Genomic DNA, 27,785 nt, shown 5'->3' with positions numbered 1-27,785 from the left:
AGTTATGTAGCTACTTGCACAATTAAACCTATATGATATGGATTGAAATGTATCAGGGCAGTAATTTTTAATTTTTTTCCCCAGAAAATATAACCTTCTTTTTCCTACCTGATGTGCTTACTTATTCCTTCTGGATGCAAATCTGCAATCTCAGAGCAATGTGGTAAAAGGTAACAATACTTGAATGTACAATCAAGCTGCAATTAACTCTAGATGACAATTATAAATTAGACTGTGTCCCAGAGTTTCCAAGAAATCTGATAGACACAGTTCTTGGGTATGTTGAAACACTTCCTTGAAAAGTAGAAGAATAAGGAATCTTTGAATCCACAATTAAAATATATTTTTGTAAAAATGAATTTCATCATGTATTTTGATCTATGTCATTGAAAAGCAAGGCTCTCTACATTCATTCAAATTATATTTGTTCAGCCCAATTACTACTTTTGAAACTAAACCATCTTAACTGGGACAACATGGTTATTTATATGAAATGTAGCATTTGTAACATGTTCATCCTGGTGGTTTAATCTTTTGATTTCTTATTAACTTTCTCATTTCAGAGTTACTGGACAAAGTAATTCCTTTGTCATCTATTTTTATTACAACAAAAAAGTTCATATTGTTTTCTCAAGTACGCAGACTTCTATAACTTTATCCAGTTAGCAAGAGCATGAGGCACAAAAGAGTATGTGCAGCCTGGCATATAAATATGTGAGCGGGAGCAAGCAACCATATGCCCTACGTTATCTGCACTAATGATATGGATAACATAGTATGGTGATAATTCATAAATCATTTATATTTTAATATGGATGTTTCTGATGTTCTGGGAGTTCACATTTCAAGTGAATGGTGAAAATATTCGGTGAACACCTAAGAAACTAGAAATGATCCAGCTTCTCAAGTCTATCTTCTTTCTATGATTATTGAGTTTTGATTTTAGCTTGGAAACACAAAGCATCACCTTTTATATTCTTACAAGTTATCCTAAACTGAACTTTTTTTCTCTCTCATCTTAGCAGTTTCCTGGGTTCATATTAGCACTTTTCCTGGGTTGGAGAAATTGTTTTGGTGTACAAAAATCAAAGGTTGTCTTCAGGAGATGTAAGTTCCGTGGAAGAGGAAAATTAAACAAGTAACAGTGAATAGAGATGGCATCATAGCTAATTGTGGCCAACCTTGCATTTAGGAAGATCTGGGTTCAATTCCTGTTTCTCAAACATAAAAGCTATTTGATGATGGATAAGTCATTTAACCTCTAGGTGACCCAAGCAACAGATAACCAATCTGAATTGGGGGGAAGGTATTTCTACACTTGGATTTATCTATACTAGTAAAATCACAAGTCCAGGCCCCTTGCTTCCAGGTCCCCTGCCCCTCCCTCAAGGAAACAATCTATATTCATCATATATTGTGCTTAATTCAGTAGATAATATTAAAGCAAGATTTGCCAGAGACAAAAAATATCATGTTCATAATCTGACTAAGGATTCAGGTAGCTGACTATTAAATTCTAAAAGGAAGAATTTAGGAAGAGACCTCACCATATGATTCACAGCCTGCATGTTAACATTTCTATGTATGGAAGCATTAGCACACTAACCTACTTTTCCCCAGAAATATAGCTATTCTACTATGATTAGTAAGAAGGGCATTCTCTGTTAAATTCCTTTGTGTGTATAAGCCTACATGGACTCTGACACAGAATTCCAAACATTTTTATAATGTCTGAAGAGTCTCAATGATAATTTTGATCATTAAAAACATTGTGAATTAAACAGTTTTGTCTTATTCCCAAGGACAGGCTAGGAACAGCCTGCTAACTGAGGCTATAGAAAGAGAACATGATGACAGTTCAAGGAAGAGTTGCAGAAGCTTCTTCACAGGTAAGAGTATCAGCACTTCCAATGCCCACTCAAGGCTATCCAGAATAGAAATGAGAGATAGGCCACAGAAGCTTGAACTCAGAACATACCTGAAAATACAACATAATTTTTAACCACATTTAACACCCATAGGGAAGAGATATGAGGATGGAAACATGCCTAAGAATACAGTCCAGTCAGCCAGTAAGCTTTTTTTTTTTTGGCAGATATCACATTGAAAAGGAGATTTTAAAGCCGTTGCCTTTGACAAAAGAGGAAGAGAAGGTCACATACGATAGTCTTACACAATAAAGTGCTAATCAGAGAGGGGAAAATAAGCTGTTACTTTAGATGAGGGTTGGGGAAAGAAGAAAAAATGAGTTTACCCCCATAATGGGGAAGTAACAGAATAAAACGAATGCAGATGGTTCCACTCCTGTTACTTAATCAAAAGGCTGTGCAGAGTCACTGGAGCCGGCACAAAGTCATGTGTTAGAACAACAGCTGATTTGTATTAAAGAAGATTAACTTGCAGTGCCATGGTGGAGGGCCCAGGATTATTTTATGTACTTCCATTGCCTTACAAGCCGTCAACACAATTACTGCCCTACGATGTGAATGACTGATCTGTAACCACAGTTAAACAGCATGTTGCTTAGGGGCCTAGGCGCTTCACGAAGATGAATTTCCATACCATCAAAGTGCTTTTAATGGGCTCCCCAATCCAACCACAAGGCCTGCTTTGCAAGTATATAGAACTCAGGATGAAGGCTTCCTGTCCAAAAGGATTTGGTCGGTTGTCACTTGACAATTCCCAGCCAGCACAGGAGAGGAGAGGGGGGAGATAGGTAGAGTTGTCTCTGCTTTGGAGGATTAAAAAAAAAAAAAGGGTACAGATGCTTTGTGAATGCAACCAACTGCTGTATCCACAGCTGAATTCAATGCGCTTAACAAATAATGGCAATTTAGCTACGCTTGCGAGGAATAGCTTGAGTCACTTTGCATTAGCATCTGGCTGAGTGTTAAACTCATTTCTACATGGGGAGCAGAGAAAAGGAATTTCTGTTCAAGCATCCTTTCAAGAATGTTTAAATATTTGAACATAAATTCCTTTATGCTTGTGATCATTTCTTCTTATAGCTGACACTTTCCTCTTCCCCTTCCCTTCTGCTATTCTCCTATGTTAAGCAGGATAAAGTCCCAATGCCACCCCTTTTATATTTTAGGTACTGCCACACATGGAGTGATATAGTGACCCTTGCTTTGGTCTCTTCCCTAAGGACTGAATAAAATTGGAGCTGCTTCTATGGCCTTGACACAATATAAGAATTGGTGAAAAAAATACATTAGTGATAGAATCATACATACAATTCATATTCTTAATGCAGTCTGCTGGATTCTCAGAGCTTATTGATCAAACTCCATATAAAGCCTAGGGAAACTGGAAAGCTATCCAAATTAGCAATCTGCTCATTCTGGACAATACTGTTTGATTCATAAGCTTCCCATGATGATTAACTTTCAAGTTAGAGCTAAGTAGCTGATCATTTTTTTTTACTCTTATTGACTTGGTCTACTATCTGACTATATATAAAAAAATTCAATTCAATATAAGTCAAGTAACACCAGATATAGACACATATAATTTTGAACATTCTAGAGTAATATCTTATGGTAATACTTATGAAGAAAAGCAACTCTCTCCCTAGACAATGGCCTTTATTAACAACCTAAAGCTAATTCAGAGATATAGAATATTAGTTTCAACAACTCTAGTTTTGAAGTTCTGCAAAAAGTACATGGTGTTCTTGCAAATGATTATACGGCTCCCAGTTTTACACTCATCTAACATAACTCGACACTTCTCTGCTATGGAAATATAACATCATATATGACAACTTCACAAGCCTAGATGCTTAGAAGATGAGCATGTGCATCATCAGCTCACAGCTTATGCTACTTAAAGAGGCTTCAACATTTTAAAATCCAGCTCATTGCACAAACCATGTGAGCATTTCCATAAAGTAACATCTTTATGCAGACCCACATATTTCAAAGACAATCTAATTTTACTTTAATTCATATTGACACATGAAACAGAGAATTAGTTGTCACCAATTGTCAAGCATCTAGGGAAGGATTAAGCATAATTCAATTCTTAACCGAGTCTTGGTGAGTCTTATTTCAGTGAGTATAGGGTGGAAGCATAGATTACATAAAGATGGAGGGAAAGGAAGAGTGGGATTACTATGAAGAAAGTGAGTTTGTGAAGAGGTGCTAATAAAAAAGTTAAAGTGTGTGTATGTATATAAACATATGTGATATTCATGTAATATATTCGTTTAGGAACTAACCTTTTCTGTTCTGCAGTTATTGAGCCCCAGACTATTCACAACAGCCACCTTCCCATCAAGCACCTGTTGTTCCCGCCGAAGTTGCTCCTTCATCTGTCGAGCTTCTTGGATTGCCTTGGTAACAGCATCATGGTCATTTAAATAACCTGACATGATAGAATAAAGTGTATCATTTTATACAGTGAAGGATAAAATCATTTGCCCTGTAAAAACTCCTTCATATTTTCTTTAAGCATTTAATTAAATGAAAAAGACAGTGAAAATATCACACCTATAAGCAGTGGCAATGATGACAGAACATCTGAATGAAACTGGAAAAAAAATTAGTTGTTTTTAAAAAGGTTGTTTCTAAGTATCTAGATGCTTGGCATCAAAAAACAGATTTAGAACTACATTTTTATCTGAATGTTTGACATAGCCTTTGCTTTGCTATTAAACTTTTCTAATGAAATTGACAGTTGGATGAAAACCCTGGGAAACATGTACTGATAATACTCCAATACCTGATTTAATTTAAACATTCCCTTAATATTAGACAGACAACTTGTGGCTTTTGGACAGCAGGACTGAATTTTCTAGGGATGGAGAGAATAGATCTTGAACCCATTGAAAAAAGGTCATTTCTCCCCTAAACCCAGATATATTAAAATAAACCACAGGCAGCAAGTGGTTTGTTGTAGATATAAAACTCATAATGGTTGAGATAATAAATCTCATGCTATGAATGTACCAAGTGATTGTCATTAAACGTTTAGTAAGAAATTGTGGCTATCATAACTATGTTACACTTAATTCATGCTGCTAATAAAAGGTCAGATGTCTAATTTAAGGTTGCTGCTCCACAGTCTAAAATTTAGACAATATATTGCTGAATTATTTCTTTTAAAACATAGACATCAGAAGCACATCTACTAATACTACTTAATTTAAAATGTGACGCTTTGTCATCTTTTTCTTTAGTATAGATTATACTTATTATAATCTGCAAGTGATTCATAGGATGGAATGCTGATAGGAGATTTTAAGTCCTTGTCTATTTTTCAAATATTCTAAGGGAAGCTAATATCTATCATCCCTCTTCTCTCTATCTTTTAACTAGGGCATAAAAATGGCATAAAATGAATCTATAATATGAAATTGCCCAGAAAAGGGACTTGTTTGTGACATGAGGCTAAATCTAACCAGATCCATTGGTGAATTGTGACAGATGGAGGGACTGTGAGACAGAAGGCAGGCACTAATCACACATAAAATGACCGGCTTGCCTCAACATGTTCCATGGATTCCAGCAAACTTTACACCCTAATCCATTTTTAGAACAAAAAACATCTGGGCCATAAATCCTCTAATCTGCCAAAACACGCTATTAAATCCCATGATTTGTTGAAAAACACTAAGATTAAAGAAAGGAAATATAAAATGGCTAACTGCCGTGTTAGGAAAGTGTTATTAATACTCTTTCTTTGTCTCAATTATGAATGTTCTGTTCCTAAAGAGCCTCATCTAATCATGTCAGATTATAATACACATCCTCGTTGTATTGCTAGAGACTCTTCTATCTGATCTGCTGATTGCCAAAAAATGCAGAATGTTATCTTGCTGCTTAAAACATTTCTATTGAAGAAACTGACGTCAGATTAGTTCAGTGCTTCACTGCTAGAAGGTTTCTAAATGATCCATGTTTTTTATTATGCACAGACTGGACCTGGTGTTCTGATCTCCCTTAACAGTTGAAAGAAAAGTTTCAGATGGGGGATGGGAAAAAGGTCTAGAGGGTCTAATAAATATCCTGCTGAAAACATTGACATTATTTCTAGAAATAATTTGATCCCTACTCCTTGTAATTAGAAAAAGAACTGGCAACAACACTTTAAATGGGTTTAAAAAATGTTTAAGTTTGAATCTACTATTAAAAGAGCATTGTGTTTAATATTTTATTACTCTTACCATCTTTACTCTATCCTTCCTAATAGCCTAAATCTCGTTCCTGACACATATGACTAGGCAATATAATTGAAAAAACAACAATACTATAGCTCATAAAAGTCAGTGATTGTCCTAGAAAATAGTTCAATTAATAAGTTCTAAGAAGTTTCACCTCATAATTTTGGCTATTAACCTCAGTTTGCCTACAAACTAGAAAGAATGATATTCTGTGAACTATTTGGTTTCTACAGAATACAAATATACTTGAAAAGGTTTGGCACATAGCAGTGAATAAAAGCATGAACTCCTTATGTTTTTCAGTGGCTGCCAAGATGCTAGTGTGCAAGAAAAATGATTAATATAGATGCAAAGAGAATTTAGATTATTTGGAGGGGATGAACTATTGACAGAAAATGGAACTCAAATGAATAAAATGCGATCTGTAATATATGTGTAGATATTTCTAATTTGGTGTGTGAAAGAGGAAAAAAATAAATTTCCAGTTTAAAATAGACATTCTTGGGTTTGAAGACATAGATTTTAATTAATATACTATATGAAACCCTGACATTTGTGACTTCCTGTGTTACACTGGAGAATTATTTATACTGGGCAGTTGAATCTAAACAAGATTTTATTCAGCTTTTTTAGTTGTTACATGTTTGCCTGTCACTATCATATTTCTGTGCTGAAGTAAAATATGTGTGCTTTGTTAAAAGACTTAATGACCAATGATGTAGTTATATTTTCTTAGTATATGTAGTTTACATATAAACACATTTTTACTCCATGGGATGTATTTACATAACTAATGTTGCAGTAAATGAATGTTGTGATCACTATAAAGGTAATTTTTAAATTTATATAACTATTGTCTATTGAGGTTGATCAGCTATCACTACATGTAAGAAACAGATACAGATATTGCAAATGATTTGTAATAAATGTTTAATTTTCACAAAAATTCTAGGTCAGTGATAGTGGTCTAAAAGCCTTGCACCCAAATAAACAAGCTCTATTTAAATTCCCAAAATCTTTTGTATAAGTGAAGAAATTTCACTAAAGTCTTTTCCACATTAACATCTGAACATTATACTTCTTTTTATGTCAAATTGTAAAAAAGTGAGAAACATCATTTCTCAGGCACACAGTTAAATCTTTTTTCCCCATGTTTCATATCAGTATATTTGGTTTGTTTTAAAACTTGTCAAAAGCATGTTAGATTTGAAAGTAGAGCAGGCTTATCACATCACAGTGGGGCAGCTAAGTCACTCAGTGGATAGAGTGCCAGGTCTGAAGTCAGGAAGACTCATCTTCCCAAGTTCAAATCTGGCCTCAGACACTTAGTAGCTGTGTGACCCTGAGCAAGTCACTTAACCCTGTTTGCCTCAGTTTCCTCATCTGTCAAATGATCTGGAGAAGGAAATGGCAAACCACTCCATTATCTTTGTCAACAAAACCCCAAATAGGGTCATGGAGAGTTAGACATAACTAAAACAACTGAACAACAACATCACATTATAGGAGCATAGATTTATAGCTGAGAGGCAACTTAGTAGGCCAACATCTCCTTTTACAGGTGAGGAAACTAAAGCACAGTGAGGTGACTTTTTCAAGGGAACACTAATAAGTGTCTTAGGCAAGATTTGAACTCAAATTTTCCTCACTAACCATGGATTATTCTGTACATCAAGCTATCTTTACATACCATTTTGTCAATGTGTCTCTACCACATTGTCCTAGATATTATGAGATACTCTACTATAAAACTGTAGGGTTGTAGTTCAGTCTTCATGATGTACCAAATTTCATCGATAAGATAGCTAGGAATGGGATAAATTAATTCAGATTCTGTACCCACCAAATAAACTGTGGTCAAATACAAAGAACTAGGCTGAGCAACTAAATACTTGTCATGTAGACCTAACTCTAGCTCTTCTCAAGGATCAACATCTTGGCCACAGGTTCTGAAACCTGCTGTCACTCTTCTAGGAAATTCACATTTCTTAAGGATACTACTTTTGGGCAGCTTTATCCATTTGTGCATCATTTTAAAACCAGTATCTCTTATATTTTACACAGTAACATTGTTCTGCAACATCAAAAAAAATCACTTTTTATATTTCTAGTTAGCAGATATATAGCAAAGAGCCCCATGCCATTAATGATAACTTAAGTATGTTATCTTTTGGTCCACAGTTTTCCATGGTTTATTAATGGTCTAACACATTAATTCTTCTTTCAAGAGTGACCTTTACAGCTCCATTAATCCTCACAGCTTTTATCCAGCTACATTATTACTCATTACAGGTACATACAGCTTTTCAACATCTGCATTTTGTTGAAAGGAGAAAAGCAAATTGTAGAGGTCTTAAATCTATGAAAAAAAATGAGATGTAGGTGGGGAAAAGATTTTTCATGGAAAACCAAGAGGAATTTTACTACTGAAAAAATACCAGTTAAATGCTAGATATATAGTAACAGACACTATTCATTATCCCCAGGAACAATTTTTAAATATGACAGATGGTTAAGTGAAAAAAATTGATAATAAAAATGCAAATATATTATTTACTCAGCTAGTTTAATAATGCAGTTCTAATAACATCACTTAGTAAGTCACAGGCTAAACAATGTGATATTTACAAGTCAATTTATATCTTTGGGCACTAAAATAAGCTTTTTCCTCATTACCAATTACAGTATTCACTAGTCATCATTAAATCCATACAAAAGAATTTTTGTTGTGGTCATTTTTCAGTCACATCCAGTTCTCTGTGACCCCGTTTGGGTTTGTTGAAGTTGTTTTTTTTTTTTTTTGGCAAAGATACTGGAGTGATTTGTCATTTCCTTCTCCAGCTCATTCACAAATGAGGAAACGGAGGCAAATTTGATTAAATGACTAACCCAGGGTCACACAGCTAGTAGGTGTCTGAGGCCAGATCTGAACTCAGGAAGATAAGTCTTCCTGACTCCAGGCCCCGAAATCTATCCGCTGTACCACCTAGCTGGCCCAAACAAAAGAATACATAATACTAAAAATATGTGCGTACTTAAATATCAGCCACAGTTATTAAACACTATATGCACTTGTATACTTTGTGTTAAATGAATGATATTTTATTATACAATGCAATATGAGGAAAAGGAGGCTGGTGTAAGGAGTGGATGGATAAAGCTATAGCTCTGGGGTCAGAAAGACCTAGTTTCAATTCCTACCTCTGGCATATGAAATGTGTGGTGATATGCTATCTGTTTAACTTCTCACTGTCTCAGGCAACTCTGTAAATTATAGACAAGTTGTTGATGATCTAGTCTTTGGAGAGAGTTTCTGTGCTTCCTCATACGAGTGAAATTATAGGTCCAAATTTCTCTCCCATTCTTCCCAAAAGGCAGCAGCAATGAGCTGTCTGGAGCATTTTAAAAGTCTGAGCATGTATGCCTCTGAAATTGATACACTAGAATGACATTTGTGAAGTTTGGAAGATAAGAACCATGCATGCCCGTAACTTGGATGTGCTAAAGTAAAATCCAGGCTGGATTGGATTGTACATCAGTGATATCATCTGGTTATTTACTATGGCAGATAGATTTTATCTTTTCATACATTTCATCGTTGGCATATGTATGTTACAAAAATGGCAAATTTGGCAAAGAAGAAAGTAATGGAACAGGCTACACACCAAATCCTCTGGAAAGATCAATTGGTCCTAGCCTGATCTCTGTTGTTTGGCCTCTAAGTAATTCACACACTACAGCCGCCACTTCTAATAGTTACTAGTTTTGTAGCGCATCAGGGATTGCACTACATGTATATCTTTTCTTATTTGATTATCATGACAACCTTGTGAATTAGGTGCTATTATTACCTCCATTTTACAAATGAGAAAATTTAATTTGACCACTTTAAATAATTTGCCCAGGATCACATAGCTGAGGTAGGGTTTGAACTTAGGTCTTCCTGACTTTAAATCCTGCACTCTACTATAAAGAGAGAATATGTGATCAATCTATTTTTCATGAGTAGGAGCAATTAATAAACATTGATTCTTTAATACGGCTTTGTATCTTTAGTCTCAGTTTAAAATGAGTTATGTGGTTTTTCACCGACTATGTAGAGTTCATCAAACTGCACTGAATTTCCATGGCATTGAATCAGAACCATATGTAGAACACAACTGGCCATTTTAAAATACTATTACTCAGTTAACACATATAGAACACTACCTGTAAAATTAAAAGAAAAGAAAATTAACTTACCTATTGTGCTAACTCTAGCTGATGGACTGGCTAATGCTGCTGGGACAGAGGCTTTGAGAGAGCTTGCCCCACTGTTTATTCTCAGAGCTGGCATATGGGGAGAGGTGGGTGATGTGGGTGATTTCCCATCGGAGGTCTTGGGTTTAGCAGACAAGTTCAGTGGTTGTGCCACTTCATCCTGCAATAATTGACAGAACATAAACTATGATAAGATCTCAAGCATCTAGAGAAATACAGGTATGTAGCCCAGTATTATTGTCTCATCACATGTCTATCAGTTAGTGAATTTTATTACTTATATACCACATGGATTTTAAGTTTGGTATCATAACGATATATCCATAGGATATCAAAATGATAGTTACAACCTATTTTGTAATATTATAACTATTGTTATCTTTAGTAACAGTAATCAATCAATAATGATTTATTAAACAACTACCACTTGCTACATATTGAGCTAGCTGCTGACAACAAAAATCCAAAAGTGATACAGCTGCAGTCCTCAAGGAGCTTATTATATTTTACTGTTGCAATGTATTCTAATGATAATAGTACTTTTCATTTATATAGCCCTTCATAACATGTTGACAGACATTATGTCATTTTAACCATACCACAACTCTGTGAAGTATTTAGGGAAGGTATTATTATCCTCATTTACAAATGAGAAAATTGAGACTTTTTTAGATTGTGTTGCCTAATATTTTATTTTTTTACTATATTTTTATTTCATTAAATATTTCCCAATTACATATAATTTTTTTAACATTTAAAATTTTTTTGAGTTCCAAATTCTCTCCCTCCTTGCCCCTCCCCCACCCCTTGAGAATGCAAGTAATAGGATATCGATTATACATGTGAAGTCATTGCCTAATATTTTAGAGAAAGTCAGTTGCAGAGCTGGAACTGAAATACCCAGTCTAATCCTTTTCCACTGTGCCACACTACCTCTGAATGTACGAGAAAATATAATTGAAACATGCATACAACTGGCCATGAGATGAGTTAAGTAATATAAGTGAGATACACTTAATCATTCGTATATATATATATATATATATATATATATATATATATATATATATATATATATATATATATATATATATATATATATATATATATATATATATATATATATATATATATATACGGTTTAAAAACATCAGGTAATCTTTTCCCCAAAACTTCAAAGAAATGCCTCTGAATTTGATCCAGACTAAAACCAACTAAATATTATAAAGGAAATTATCTTTTTTTATTATATTATTGATCCTTCCAGAGACAGAAATACTTTTCATTTTCCAAAATTTTAGAGTCTATCCACACATGCTAGAATATAGTATAGCATGAATTCACACAATATGATGATCAGTTAAAAGAACTGGAGAAGTTTTGAGTAAGTGATAGCTGACATAAAATATATGAAAACCAATAGAACTGGATATAGTTGGATTCTGATTCTGAAGCAGATTGACTTAAGAATAACAAGGATTTCCAGTTGTGTATGATATATTACATGATGGCAATGGAAAATTGAGCATGACCAGTTCAGAAATTTTGTTAATGTCCAATGCTGGTGTGATATGTTGGCATTAGAATACATTTGAATATATGTCTATCTTAAAGAATATCCAATTTCATATTTGGCTCCTTTATGGGTTTCTGTGGTGCAACTGACACTGGTTACACTAAGGCTACATAGCTGCATTCTAAGTTCCATTTTATTGTAAAACTTTTTTGCGAACTACCCTTTCTCAGTGTCCTGACCTATAAAATTGGATTAATTGTGTGAAACTTTTTTAACTAATGCTTGAACAAAGCACTCTATAACATGTAGGTGGATGTTGTCAAAATATCTTTTAGTTTTGATATTAAATAATTAATTTCTAAAAACCCAAAGGAACAGAATTTCATGTCTGGAAGGGTGCTAGTGGCTACATAGGCCAATCCATATTAAAAAAAGAATTTTTACCATGAGACATCTGAGAAGTGGCAGGCCAGTCTCTGCCTTCAGTAAAAGGGAACTCATTACCTCTCGAGGGCCTCATTTCACTTTTGGATAGTTCCAATAATTGGGAAGTATAAAAAAATATGATGCTTTGAAATCCAAAACAAATAAAATCTCATGTCAATCTTTCATGTTTTTGAAGACAACGATAATGGATTGAAGAGTATGTGGAAAGGAGTAGGGTGTAAGAAGACAACAAAGTAAGCAAGGACTAGGTTATGAAGGGCTTTGAATGCCAAACACAGCATTTTGTATTTGTTCCTGGAGGAAGCACTGAAGTTTACTGAGTAGGGTGACATGATTTTTGTTTTAGGAAAATCATTTTAGTGACAGAATGGAAGATGGAGTAGGGAGAGAATTGAGGCAGGTGAACTCACCAGTAGGTTATTGTAATAGTCCAGACATGAGGTGATGAGAGTCTGCACCAGGGTGGTGGTAGTTTTAGAGAGAAGGGGGCATATTTCAGAGATGTTGCAAAGGTGAAATTGACAGGTCTTGGCAACAAATTGGATATGGAGACAAGGGATAGGGAGAAATCTAAGAGGACACCTAAGACCTGAGCCTGAGGGACTGGGAGGATGGTGTCATCCTCTAGAGTACAAGGGAAGGTAGAAGTGAATGAGGGTTTGGCAGGGAGATAATTATCCCTATATGTAATAGCACAGTAATGTACTTAGAAAATCCTAAGGAAGCAGCAAAGAAACTAATTGAGACAATTGATTATCCTCAATAAAATTACAGGGTATAAAATAAACTCACAAAAAGCCACATAATTTCAATATAGCAACAAAAAATTCAGAAGCCAACAAAGGGATGTTCCATTAGAAATAACCACAGTCTACTAAAGTACCCATATATGTCAAACTGCAAAACATTCCTTAAAGAAATGAACAGAAAACTTTAATAACTGGAGGGATATTAATTGTTCGTGTCTTTACAGTATAAATATAATAAAATGTTAATGCTGAAATTAATCTTCAAATTTAGTGCTATGCCAAACTATCACAGGGATCTTTTTCTGTAGAGTTAGATGAAAATTAATTTGGAGGAGCAAAGGATAATTTGGAAAAGCAAAAGATCTGGGCTGTCTAAGGGAATAAAGAAAACGAGAAATGAAAGGGGAAGAGCACTTGTAGGCTTTAAAGCAGTGCTTATCAAAACTATTTGGTTCTGGTTAATGAAGATAGAAAAGTAGCTCAATGGGAGAGACTAGTCAAGGGAGAACCAGAAATAATTGAACTCAACAACTCAGTGTTTGATAAACCTGAAAATATAAATTTCTTAGGGAAGAACTCCCTATTTAGTCATAATCACTGGCCAAATGTGATAGATAATTACGGGGGGAAAAAAACTGAAGAAAAGTCTTGTAGAAATCAGATTTAGGTCAATAATTTATACCACATACCACAATGAACCCAAAATAAATATATTATCTGAATAATAAATAACATACCAAAAAAGTAGATTAAAACCAGATCAGATATCTTTCACAGATATGTTAAGGGGTGAATTGTTAACCAAAGAGAAAGGAGATTACAAAAGATAAAATAGATGATCTAGTTAGAGCTATGTGTGCATATAAAAGAAATGAATGGAATACTTCCATGTTGTGGAACAAGGCAACAACTGCTATGGGTCTCTGGGCATAGTTTTGCTGAATTGATTTTTTCCATCTCTTTCTCTCCCCCTTTCCTTTATTCTGTCTGTCTCTGTCTCATAAAGGATGGATCTCTGGGTGGGGGAAGGGATGTATCAGGAAATGAAGGTGATCAGAAATGAAAGATAAATTTTTCAAGAAAGTTAAACACTAGGTGGAAAGAACAGTTTTAGTTGAGTGATGAGGTTGAAAGGCACACTATATAAAGTGTTGAAAAGTAATTGAGAGAAAAATGGGGGCAACCAGTATCAATACCCTGCCCCCTTTTTAAAAATAAATTTGGTTCAGTTAAGACATGAGATCTAGCATGACAGTTTGAGGAGATTTTAGGGTCAAGTAAAGGTGTTTTTTGTTTTTATTTTTAGAATGGCAGGGACTTGGGTATATCTTTAGGCTACAAGAGGAGTCTAAATGGATATAAAGAGATTGGAGATTAGAGGCAGTGGATCAAGGGCATATGTAAAGGGCTATGATCTTCTCATTTTAAACCAGGTCAAAGGAGTAGAGAATGGGGAATTATGTCACAAGGTTTTGAGATTTAAAAACAGGGCAAAAAAGGAAACTGGTAACTAACAGGCTCCATTTTCTCAGTTGTCAATTTGGAGTGAACTGAGTCAGTACATTTCTCTAGCACTCTTCAAAGGTGGGCAAGAGCAGAGAAGGCTCTTGGTAGAGTAGTCCAGGGTTCAGGTTTGACAAAGCATGTAAGGGGACAAGGTATTCAAGTATATCATTGACATGATTAACCAAAACACCAAGGTTGATACGGGAAAGAAATGAAGTCTATGTAAGCACTGAAGAATAAAGAGACTAGAGGCTATATCAAAAAGTAGATAAAGGAAGAATGAGGGGCAATGAGAAATGGAAGGATAAGAGATATAGTCAAAGTACTGATTTATTATGGAAGCATACTGGTTAAAGGTGATGGTGAGAAAAAGGATATGATTATCCCCGTATGTAGCTGAGATGTTGTAAAGTTGTAAGTCATGGGACTTGAAGAGATTGATAAACTGGGAGACTAGCGTGGAGCAACATCAATATGAAATTTGATGTCCTCAAGTATAGAGGTAGGGAGAGGGATGGATAAAAGACAGTGACTCAGGTACTGTCCCACAGGAGAAAGAAAGAATGACCTGGGAGTCAGTAGCTAACTGGTACCAGGCTTTGAATTTTTATATGGAGTAAAATTCAAGAGAGGAGATGGTAGCAAAGAGAAGATCTGGAAGTGGCTGTGGGAAGCAAGGTGTATGCTTACTCTGTCTTCTGCCACAATGTGTCAAGGGGCATTAGATAAGATAATCTAGCACTAAAGCAGCTATCTAGGCACAAAACGTCTTGTGAGGGAAGCCAGATCCCCATCAGTGCCAGAAGATAAAAGGAACACAGAGCAATGGTCAAAAACAGAAGAAAGATCTGGATAGGAATATATTAGGAGTAGGACTAGGGCTCTGGGAGTAGGGAAGGGGATGACTTTATTGAAGAAACTGTCATTCTATATTACCAAGTTTAAAAGAGGAATAAGTCAGAGTTTACTAGCCACCAGATGGTTTTGTGGTTTGTTCTAAGGCTAGCATTGTAAGAGTTCAGTGATTAGCAGAATAGAGTATCGGTTCTTTTTCAAACAGACAGAGAAGCATGAAAGGGGGTCTTCAGTAAGTGATGTATTGACAACAACACATCAGGTATTTAAGTATAATAAAAATTTGTGTCCATTACCCAAATGAAAGTAGCATCATGGGGAATAATTTGATTTTAACAAGCCCTCAAAATCATTACTGGATAGCAAATACATAAACACAAATAATGTAACTTTGATCTTTCACACAGGGCATCTTTTAGTATTATATTACCATTACAAATTAAGAGACTAATATAAAAGTAAATAATTCCTTGGGTCCTAGATTGTAAGAAAATTTAGTAGGATAATCCAGATATTATAATTCAGATCTTTTATCTGGAAGCCCATTATATATATATATATATATATATATATGTATATATATGCATACATGTGATATCTAGAGATATAGATCTAGATAGGGGCATGCTAAAGTGTCAGGTTAAGTGCTTATTGGTCATTTTTAAGAATATCAAAGAGCAGTATTTCCAGGTACTAACTGTTTATTGTAAAATGGTGTCCCTGCTTATTTCTTTCTGTATAGCAATGCTGACAGGCCTTAGGGCTTAGCTATGTCTCAAAAGCCTTTATTCTGACAGCCATAGAACTTCCTTTGACACTATCACAGCTGGTGAAAAAGGTTTGGGGATGCTTTGGGGAAATAAAGGTGACTGTTGCACTTGACTAAACAGAAACACTAACCCACTACAGGGGCAGAGTATATTTCCAAATATGGAATAAAAAAAAAAAGAGAGTAGAGGAAATAAATTCTGTATAGAGAGGATGGGAGAAAGACAGCATATACTTATGTACATTAGTGATGGTGGGTTGGAGGTGACACATCTCATCTTTGAGGTGAGAAGACGAATGTGTCATACATGGTGCATGTCTGAGTAAAACAAAAGAAGTAGTGGATTTCTGAATACTTTTCTCTATTCTCTGCAATGCTTTCATCTAAAGCCAAAGAGAGGAAGACCCTAAGGACATAATAGAGATTGACAGTTCTAGAGTTGATAAATGTCATTCAAAATTGCCCTTTCATTATGTGTTCAGACTAATGGTGTATTAATAAGAGCTCTCATGCTTGATCTTTATACAAGAGACTGTGTTGTAAATAATTAGGACCCATTATATGATATTACTTCACAATTTGGATGTTTTAATGATTTACTAAGGAATCATATCAAATATCTATTATTCATGAAAAAGAAAAAAGTAATTCATTATTTATATTTGTATAGTTGAACTCCTAAAAAACTTAACTACAGAGAGAAGTATACTATTCATAGAAGAGTATCCTGATGATACTGATCATCAGGGCCAAAATAGGTTTTGTACTAATAGATATCCTGTTCAGTGAAACTTCATAATTTAAATATGCAGGTACTGTAAAAGTGGTCTTTCCAAAATTACATATTATTATCCACCTCATACTAATAAAACATTTTAACTCGTATAAAAGAATAATTTAAATTTAATAATGAAATATGCTCTTCAAATATCAAGAGGGCACTTAAACAGATAGAGAGTATCATTTGGCTATACTGGGGAGGAAGATATTTCCCATCTTAATGATTTATTTAATAAATAAATGAGGTTTGGAAGTTGTTTGTAGAAATATTTTATAATTATGATGCTAATAGCCTTCAAAATAAATAATAAATCAATATTACATTTAATAGATTACCATCAGAGTGTTTATACAAGGTAACAAACTAAATCCAGAAATTTAATTAATATAAGAAAATAGTAATAAATTATTTCTATATTACAAAGTTTTGGACCAGATGACCTATGAAAGCCAATCCTGATAATTAATTATATCATTCAATAAAAAGATTTATATAAGGATGCAAAGGCTGTACAGTTAAGGGACTTAGTGGATCTCTTTCTGACTTGTTTTATGACTTCTTTGCTATATATATGCCATATAAAATCCTTTAATCCCTCTGATTACATCAAATGGACATTTGGATAATGGAAATAAAATACTAAAGGATCTTTGGAGAAAGCAGTTAAATACAGAAGAAAAGTGCAAGGAAAAAGTATCTTGTGATTTGTAAGGACAGATTAACCTAGATACACAGAATTTTTTTAAAATATGGAGATTAAGAATAGTGTAATTGGTTCTAAAATTATTTAAAGCCCTGTGCTTTGATGACAGTGTCCCCAAAGTAATGTTTTGGCTGAACTTAGATTCCTGAAACCCGAGAGACATAAAATTCACATATATTTTAAATTCAAATACATATTTGCTGATAATTGCTAATGATTTGAATAAAGGCAAAACCCCTTACTTAAAGAAAATGTTCAACTATATAAATAGCTATGTAAGCAGTGATTATTTTTCTAATTATTTTCTGCTATGGGCTTTAGTTGGTGTTTTATCCGGAGTGTACACTAAAACTGGTGAACATTTGTTTTGGATTTTTTAACATACCTGGTTAATCACTACTGAGAATTTTTTTTTATATCTAAAACAGAGTAATACATAGGGGTAAGGCTTAAAGTATTATAACAAATAAAATCCAAATTAACTGAATAAAGTTTAATAATAACAACAGTTGTCAAAACAAAAGTATTATCTTGAATCCTGGGAGGATAATTTGTTTTCCCACTTCTTAACCTCTTTTAGTTTCAGTTTCCTCCTCAACTTAGATAAGTTGTCGCAGTTTGGGCCACCAGAGTATTCTTACTAAATACATAGATAGCTATATTAACAAAAAAATGATACTGTGTCTTTTGCATTTTATTACCTACTAAATAATATGAAATCATTATTTTTTTCCTAACTCAGTTGACATTAAAGAGATCCTCTCAAAGTACATCATCCTCTTAGACCTCCATACAGTACTTCAATGGAGCTATCTTCTCACTGGTGTGGGCACTCCCTCCAGTGATGGAGTGTTCAGGCTTTTCATCCTATAGTCTTATATTCTCCCATAGAGCCTCAACAGAGGATAAGCTCAAAGTTCCAAAAACATTGTTCCCACTTTAAAAATTGATATAACATTTATATGTGCTAACACTGCACTTGTGATGTCCATCTCCTACTTGCCATTATCTCGTACCTCAGTGATATTCCTTATGTCTTACCTGTATGTAGGACACACTGGAAATGTGCTATAGCCTATTTGTGCCAAATATTTGGTCCTTCATTGCCCTTAGGCCCAATGCTTTATTATGAATTGTGCTGGGTCAGTGTGTAGGACACCATGGAAGGGGAAGACAGAGTAGGATGGGGCCTTGGGAGCAATATAGCTGACATGGATGGGTACAAGGGACAATAGAGCAAGTGTTTTTACCTGGGCAGCCTCCATCTCCAGATCTCTTGGAATTCTCAGTGGAGAACACAGTTTTTTAGGCCTGGTGTAGTAAATTATCACATCCTTCCTATCCTTTCCAATAGGTATAGTAGCTAAGCTACAGGCCTCAGTCATGAAGGGAGTAAAGGTTAGAGACAGGATGAGGCAGGGGGTAAAGAAAAAAACACTTTGTTTGAGCCCTCCCTGTTTAAAGAGGGATAAGGAGTGCATCCTAACATCACCACCACCACCATCATCAAAAACACTGACCTTTCAATATGAACAGGCAGTTCTCAGATGAAAAAATTAAAGCCATCTATAGTCATATGAAAAAATGCTTTAAATCGCTATTGATTAGAGAAATGCAAATCAAAACAACTCTGAGGTACTGTATCACACATATTAGATTGGCCAAGATGACAAAACAAGAAAATGATAAATGTTGGAGAAGATGTGGGAAAATTGGAACACTAATGCATTGTTGGTGGAGTTGTGAAATGATCCAACCATTTTTAAAAAAAAAATTTAAGTTTTTTTTTTTTTAGGCAATTGGGGTTGAGTGACTTGCCCAGGATCACACAGCTAGTAAGTGACAAGTGTTTTGGTCTGAGGCTGGATTTGAACTCAGGTCCTCCTGACTTCAGGCCCGGTGCTCTATCCACTGTGCCACCTAGCTGCCCCTGATCCAACCATTTTGGACAGCAATTTGAAACTATGCTCAAAGGACTATAAAAATGTGCATACCCTATGACCCAGCAACAGTACTTCTAGGGCTATATCCCAAAAAGATCATAAAAATGGGAAAAGGACCCACATGTACAAAAATATTTATAGCAGCTCTTTTTGTGGTGGCAAAGAATTGGAATTTGAGGGTATGCTCATCAATTGGGGAATGGCTGAATAAGTTGTGGTATATGAATGTGATGGAATACTACTGTGCTATAAGAAATGATGAACAGGCTGATTTCAGAAAGACCTGGAAAGACTTGTATGGTCTGATGCTGAGTGAAGTGAGCAGAACCAGGAGAACATTGTACACAGTAACAGCCACGTTGTATGAGGACTAATATTGATAAACTTAACCTTTCCCAGCAGTACAAGGATCTAAGACATCTCCAAAGGTCTCATGATAGAAAATGCTATCCACATCCAAAGAAAGAACTATGGAATTTGAATGCAGATTGAAGCATACTGTTTGCTATTTTTTTTCCTCTTCTGTTGAGTTTTGTTTCCTCTTTCTGGTGGTTCCTCCTATTGGTTCTAATTCTTACCTACAACATCACTAATGTGAAAATATATTTAATAGGAATGTATATGTATAGCCTATATCAGATTGTGTGCTGTCTTGGGGAGGATGGTGGGGAGGAAGGGGGAGAAAAATTTTAAACTCAAAAGCATATGGAAGGGATTGTTGATAAATCAAAATAAATTAATAAAAAAAATTGACCTTTCAAACTTCCCTCTGCTTATTGCCCTGAGATCAGTAAGTGCCCTATTAATTATGTTTAAAGATTTTCATATTTTAAAGGGACCTCCAGGACCATCTAGTCCAAGTCTTACCTGGACAAGCTTCCAGGTTTGTAGGTCTGGAGCAAGGAAGAACCCTCTATCTCCTGAGGTGGCTGTCTCTGGCTAATTCTGCTTGTTAGGAATTTGTTCTTATGTCAGATATAAATCTACTATCTTTTTTTTATAACCTTTACTCATTGTTTCTAGTTCTTCCTTCTCTGGCTAAGCAGAACAAATCTAGCCCTCTTCCACAGGACACATCTTAAATACTTGAATACATCTTACATGTTCCTCCAATGTCATCTCTTCATGTGAAACATCTCTAATTCCTTCAACTGTTCCTCACATGCCATGATATCAAGACCTTTCACTATATTGGTGATATTCTGAAAAAGGAAATGTAATGGGTTTGAAGGAAAACATTCAAAAGTTGTCTAATTCCAGCCTCAGAGCAGTCTCTCCATGGGGCTTAGTTACTGTAAAAAATTCATTAAAGCATGTAAACCTTTGCCAAGATATAATGTCATCCTTATGAATAGGTAAATTTAGAGAATATGTCCATAGGACTTTATTTCCACAATTTTTCAGGCTACAGTAATCATGATCAATGCAAAAGATTCCCTGAAATGCATTTCTCAAGATACTTGGGCTATGTATGCATGAACCCCATGCATGATGAAGTCTGAGGGCAAGGACTCTGGTAAGAGATAGTCTACCAGGGAGGAAATTTATAAGGTGAAGAAAAAACCATGGGGAGGATGGGTGGGGTGTGGAGGTGGTAAAGACACTAATAGGAAAGGAAAAGTCAGAAGCTGTGATCAAGGAGAAAAAAAGATGACTTCATGTAGTAGTATAACCATGGTTATACTGAAACTCTGATGTTACAGTTGGGCCATGACCATTTCATGTTTAACATAAGAGCTTTTAAACATTTCTAGGTTGTCCCTAAAGAGTCCCAGAATATACATTCCAAGAGGCAGACAGTTTTGCACTCTGGGATTTTGACATCTTAAGCTGTATCCTTTTGCTGTGCTGGGAATTCAGAAGACTTAAAGGAGAATTCAAATATAATTCTGGATATGCAGTCAAATGTCTTGTCTTAATTAAATGCTCTTGCTACTGGATTCGTGTGTTTCTGGTTGGTATTAGCAATCGAGTAGCATGCAGAATATGGTCTCATTCTACTGTTTGGCTATTTATTATCCCCAAACAGCTGTAAAGAACCTGGGAGATAGCTAAGTGGTACTACTCAAAAAGAGAAATTTAGAGAAGCCCATGGGAGAAGTTTATTAGTTTTTTTTTTTAATAACATGTTTATGATAGGAAGAATTCAACTTTTCTTTCTTAGCATTCTGAAGACAGAGGGGAGAAGAATCAGAAATCTCCTAATATTGCTTCTTTGAAGAGAAAATATTAACTGTCCCTCCCTCCCACTGAAGTTAATTGATAAGATCCTACTGCTTATCAGCATCAAATTAACCATTTTGGAGATTCTCTGAAAAAATACACTGAAAGACTTCAATAATCTCACTCATCTTTTCTCACCTCTTTCAGCTGTCTTCTGACTATAGAAGAAATAAGAATTGCAAATCTGTGAGAAGATAGAAGGCGATGAATCTTTACATTCTCTTCATAAAGTACTTAGCTGGAAAAAAGTCATAGAAGCCTTGAGGAGTCAATCAAAGTAATATAAAAATGCCTACCAAAACCCCAATTCTATACTGGCAACACCTAAGAAATTAGGAGTCTTTCCCATCTCCTGTACCAACTACATACTTAATTGGTAGGTTCCATGGGACCTAAAACTAAGGCTGCTGTCTTTCAGGTTATCTCATCCTGAAGTCCCCTTAATGATCAGATGCTTATTTTTAGACTCACAAATTGCAAGGTACCCTGTTAGCCAGGCAGGAAGAGCTCCAGGAATTCTGTGATAGGTGTTAATGCTTCCATTAGTCTTGATTGCTACTTAAATACAAGTCTTTGGCTGAGAGTAATAAATTCTAGTTTCTAATTTGGCTTCTTTGCTCTGCCAGTTTATATTTTTTGTTTAATGTGTAAGTTCTTATTTTTGAAAAGATAGCAGTAGGGCAATAAGAACCATTCGTTTTGGCATAATATCTATGCATGCTTTAAAATTTCTCCTCTCTGATCACTTATTTGTATTTTCTGTTATTCAAAATAAATTTAATATTTCATTTACTGTTTCAAATCCTACTGTACCTGGGTATCTCTCACACTTTTAATATTCTAGTAGAAAGTCATTCTGGTTTCCCAGTTCTGTTCATTTAATTTCTCAAAGTGAAAGTCTCTATGGTGTACCAGACAGAGAGCTGGTCTCCAACCCAGAAAGACCTTGTGCAAGTCCCATCTCTCTCTGATGGCTATTAGACCCTCAGGAGCTCACTTGACCTCTCAATGCTATAGGCAACTCTGTAAGACTGACCATAAGTTGCTGACTTACATTGTGAATTTCCTTACCAGGATGGGAGTTCCCTAAACCAGGTAAATCCTAGTTCCAGTTTCATTCCCTATAAAATCATGAAACAAACCTATGAGATAACTCATGGCACTGCACATAAGGACGTTGCACTATTTTCATTTTTAAAAAATTCCAATACCAAGTTGGCTAAATTTTTTTCTCTATAATCAGGCCTCTATCTTTTCTTAACAATACCCTCAAAGGTACCTAATTGCATATTGTATGCTCTTTTCATCTTTGAAAAACAGTTTCTGACAAAGATGTTTTTCATTACCCGGGAAAATTTTTGTTTTCCTGTCTTCATCTTTGATATGTAGCTAACTTTCAAGGAGTCTTTTCCAATTTTTTTTATCATTTGTAATGATTACAATAATTATCATTCATTGAAGCATGAATTTTATGTCATGTATTCAATTCTCTCATTTTACAGACAAGGAAACTGAGGCCCAGAAAGGTAATTTGTTCATTGTAACAATTAATAAAGGAAGGTGATGAAATTCAAAGCTCAGTCCTATAATTCCAAATCCAGAACTCTTTTGCCTATACCATGCCACTCTTCTCCTGATCTTTTCCATTTAACACAGTCTGATTTTTTTTCCTTCAGTTTATTCCTTTCTGATTTAATTCCTAAGTTCTAGGTCTAGGACATAAGGACAATAGTTATTAGTATGGCCGGTAGTCTATTTTGGATAGACAAACATGAAAGGGAATGCAATTATCACAACACTTTCTCCATCATTTCTTTCCTTTACCTCTTTTGAAATGCTCTGGTGGGTGAGAGGTCCTATACCAGAAGCAAACCCTTACTCAGAACTCCCCAGTATAAACTTTTGGTACTTTATTGGACAGTGGGCAGAACAGGATGCAATAATAGTCAATAAAATCCTGAGCCTATGTTTCATTACTTAACACCTTGCTGCTCACAAAGAACAAATAGCTTGATGATAAGAACAAGCACAGCATGATCCAGTGTTGTTAAGGTTTACTTGTTATTTGAGGCTTATCCCCACTTCGCTTCGCATCTGGTCCCTTGACAACTTCTAATTCCTAATAATAAAGACATTGTCCAATTGCATTCCTCACCTCTGGGCCATTGCTATTTTGTTTTAATACGACTGAGTTCTCCAGAAAGAGTTTCTGTCAGCTGTTAAACAGGAGGGGGAAAAGTGTTTTAACAACAGATCAGTAGGGAATGACATAAATAACCACATAAGTCCTTCCCTTGAAAATATCATCCTTTAACAATTAAATAGAATAACTCTCTAAACATGACAATCTTTAGAGAGATGACACAGTAGGTCACTCACTACTCCTCAAAGAACACTTTTCCAAGGAACCCAAGGAGGAATCTGCAACATGCCTATACATGAAAAATAGTTTCAAAAACCAAGGTCTTTGATTGTTTTTTTACAAATGTCACAAAAAACATAACTATCACTACTGCTTTCCTGCTAGATAGGGATAAGAACTGTGAAAGAAAAATAATAAAGGAGAACAAAACAAGAACCCTTCAAAAGACGGGATGGGCTTGGGAAGAAATAAGATAGGAGCTCTCGTATAAAGCTCCGAAGCTACACAAGTACTACAAAACTGGCACATTTGAGATGAACAGGAAGAAGACAGACAGTTCCCTGATCAAAGCCTAGCCTACCGCCTCCTCTCTGTATTAGGGATGGCGCCTTTGCTAGAAGCCCACTAGCACCTCCAAAAAGAATTACTATAAAAAGGATTTCAGACCAAAGCAAACCATATCAAAACAAATTAGCAGCAGCCCCCTTGTTCCACAGGGGTCATATAGAGGAGAGGTAAAAAGTGTTGTTGCATAGAAGCAGAGAGAGTCAAATAGACAAGAGAAAGCTACTGCTGAAAACTTTAAAGGAACAAGTCAAAATACCTTTAAAGAAAACAAAAATCAAATAGTTTAGAAGCCATCAGAAGACTAAGAATCTCCTTTTCAATAGCACACCTGCACCTCTCTGCACCTTTTCTAGTTCTAGGCTCTATGGAGAAGTTTGGTGAAAGCATATCTAAAAGATAGGCATTCCACAGATGGCCAGAATGGGAGGAAGGGGAGAAAGAAATTAAAGTACATCTACATTTTAGACACAAATGTAAGAGAAATAGACTGACAAATAAGAAAGATCATTGAACTTGGAGACAGAAGACCCAGGTTTGACTCCCAACTCAAGCCATATACTAATTGTATGACTATAGGCAAGTCACTAATGCTCTCTGACCCTTGGATTCCTTATATGTAAAATGTTCATAACAACAACAATAATACTTACACCACGTGCATCATAGGGCTTTCATAAAGAAAGCATTTTGTAAAATTCCACAAAATGTGAGCTACTCAATTTGGAATTATGCAACTAAAGTGTCTAAAACATCAATAGGGCAGCTAGGGATAGAGTGCCCAGCTTAGAGTCAGAAAGACCTGAGTTCAAATCTGGCCTCAGATACTTATTAGCTGGGTGACCCTGGGTGACCCCGTTTGCCTCCATTTCTTCATCCATAAAATAAGCTGGAGAAGACAATGGCAAACCACTCCAGTATTTAAAAAAAACAAACAAACAAACCCAAATGGGGTCACAGAGAGTCAGACACTATTGAAATGACTGAACAACTACCACAAAACGTCAATACCATTTGAACCAGAGATTCCATTACTGTGCTTGTACTCCAAGAAAGCCATCAATAAAAAAACCCCACATATATCAAAATATTATGGCAGCACTTTTGATGGTAGCATTGATATAGGACATCTACTATGCCTGAAGAATATTCCCTCTACATCTCAATTTGTTGACATCCTCTTCCTTCGAGGCACAGGGAATATCTATATCTATATCTATATCTATATCTATATCTATATCTATCTATGTAGATAGGTATAGATATAGATATAGATATACACACATATACATATACATATATACACACACACGTATATGTATATAATGTCTATAATTTTTTTTCAGGTGTGTGTTGAATGAAACGATCTTTGAGGTGTCTCCCTGTGATTTGCCTATTGTAGTCTAATAGATTTTTTTTCTCATTTAATAAAACTTTAGGTACATTGTTGCCAACATGCTTGCAATTGAGCTAAAGTGTTGTTACCTACTGATTTGTTAAAAGGGAGTCATTTTTCCAGATTTCTGATTGGGGCAAAAAGAAGTATGACACTCCTAAAATGATATCTTGGCCTTTGTAACAGGTACCTCATTCAGTCAATAAACATTTATTAAGTGTCAGCTCTGTGCAAGGCACAATGCTAAGTGCTGTGGATAAAAATCTGAAAAACAAAGACAGTTCCTGCCAGTTAGCTCACAATCTAATGGAGGAAGACAATACACAAAATCAGGAGGGGGTGAGAGATAGGGATGTTATTTAGGTCAAGGGCATAATGGACAAGTCGGAACTATTAAGAGATAGTTGTCCTGGACAACTCACTTATGTGGACATTCTAGGAGTGACTCTCCTCACTGATCTCCAGTCAGAGAGGCCCAGGAACAGAGGGCACTTATGGAGTAGGAGTACCAAAGCCCATGTGATCTTGCAGGATGACAGGATTCCTTAATGGCATGATGGAGAAGTCCAAAGCAGTGTAGCCAAGTGGGAAATGAAGAGATAGCTGGCCTGGCACCTTCTTTAAATGGAGGTTTATGGGACCAAAGTTATATTTGTGTAAGTGTAAAGACAAATGATAAAAAAAGGACATTTTTAGGCATCAACAGTACATACCAAAGAAATAATTTTCTGCTTTAGACAAAACTGTAAAGTCAACTTTGGTTTTTCTCCCCCTCTTCAAGCTATTTTTAATCCAACTCTTGAGAGGAAGGTCAACTAAATCTAGCTAAGGTTTTATATATTTTAAGGGCACTTAGAGAGAAAGTACCTTTAAAATTCAAAAGAATGAGGTTACAAGGTAGATTTTTTTTCTTTGGAGGAGTGTGGTGGTGGTGGTGGTGGTGGTAGTGGTATCCATGTGTCTTCAGTGGTGACTGACCACAGGACAAGGCAGCAAATAAACATTTATTAAGCAGCTATTGCATGCCAGGCACCACAGAAAGTGCTTTACAAGCATCTTATTTAATCCTCACAACAGTGCTAAGAGGTGGGTGCTATTCCTCATTTTGCAGTTGAGAAAACTTAGATAGAAACATTAAACAACTTGTCTAGGGTCACTGCTAGTAAATATCTGAGGCTGGATTTAAACTCAGGTCTTCTTGACTTCAGGCCAATGTTCTATCCACTGGGTCATTTAGCTGACACAAATGCCCCTTTGTCTCACTAATTTCTTTCTTTTTTTTTTACCCTATTTATTTATTTAGTGAGGCAATTGGGGTTAAGTGACTTGCCCAGAGTCACACAGCTGGTGAGTGTTATGTGTCTGAGGCTGGATTTGAACTCAGGTCTTCCTGACTTCAAGGCCGGTGCTCTATCCACTATGCCACCTAGCTGCCCCACTAATTTATTTTTTCTTTCCTGTTATCAATCTCACTTGGCCAAGAGATCATGGTGGCATTTAAAGAAATAAGTCACAGTTAAACAAGCCCTACAACAATGTTCATATTCATTTTCATTTAATTCAACAAGCTTTTAATAAGCATCTACTACCTTCCAGGGAAACACTGGGCATTTAACAAGTTTAAAATAGTACCTGCCTTTAAGGAGTGTACATTCTACTTTGAAAACAATATATTGTTGTTTTTGTTTGAGGCATTTTTCAGTTGTGTCTGACTCTTCATGACCCCATTTGGGATTTTCTTGACAGAGTGGTCTGACATTTCCT

At 35.5% G+C, this 27,785-nt stretch overlaps 1 protein-coding gene across 8 annotated transcripts in view; it reads right to left on the bottom strand.

Annotated features, from left to right (window-relative positions):
* SOX5 (SRY-box transcription factor 5) overlaps positions 1-27,785 on the bottom strand; it is a 1,266,595-nt gene that overhangs the window by 37,484 nt on the left and 1,201,326 nt on the right. For all 8 annotated transcript variants that reach the window (XM_020994275.2, XM_078155084.1, XM_078155082.1 and 5 more), the window contains 2 exons: positions 10,409-10,586; positions 4,223-4,368 (listed from right to left, as the gene is read on the bottom strand). In XM_020994275.2, the coding sequence (XP_020849934.1) occupies positions 4,223-4,368; positions 10,409-10,586 (324 nt within the window). The remainder of the gene's footprint in view (positions 1-4,222; positions 4,369-10,408; positions 10,587-27,785) is intronic.

Source organism: Phascolarctos cinereus, unplaced genomic scaffold (genome assembly GCF_003287225.1).
Source record: "Phascolarctos cinereus isolate Bilbo 61053 unplaced genomic scaffold, phaCin_HiC Scaffold_1;HRSCAF=81, whole genome shotgun sequence".
Classification (NCBI taxonomy): Eukaryota; Metazoa; Chordata; class Mammalia; order Diprotodontia; family Phascolarctidae; genus Phascolarctos; species Phascolarctos cinereus.
This window is presented reverse-complemented; position numbering and strand designations above follow the sequence as displayed.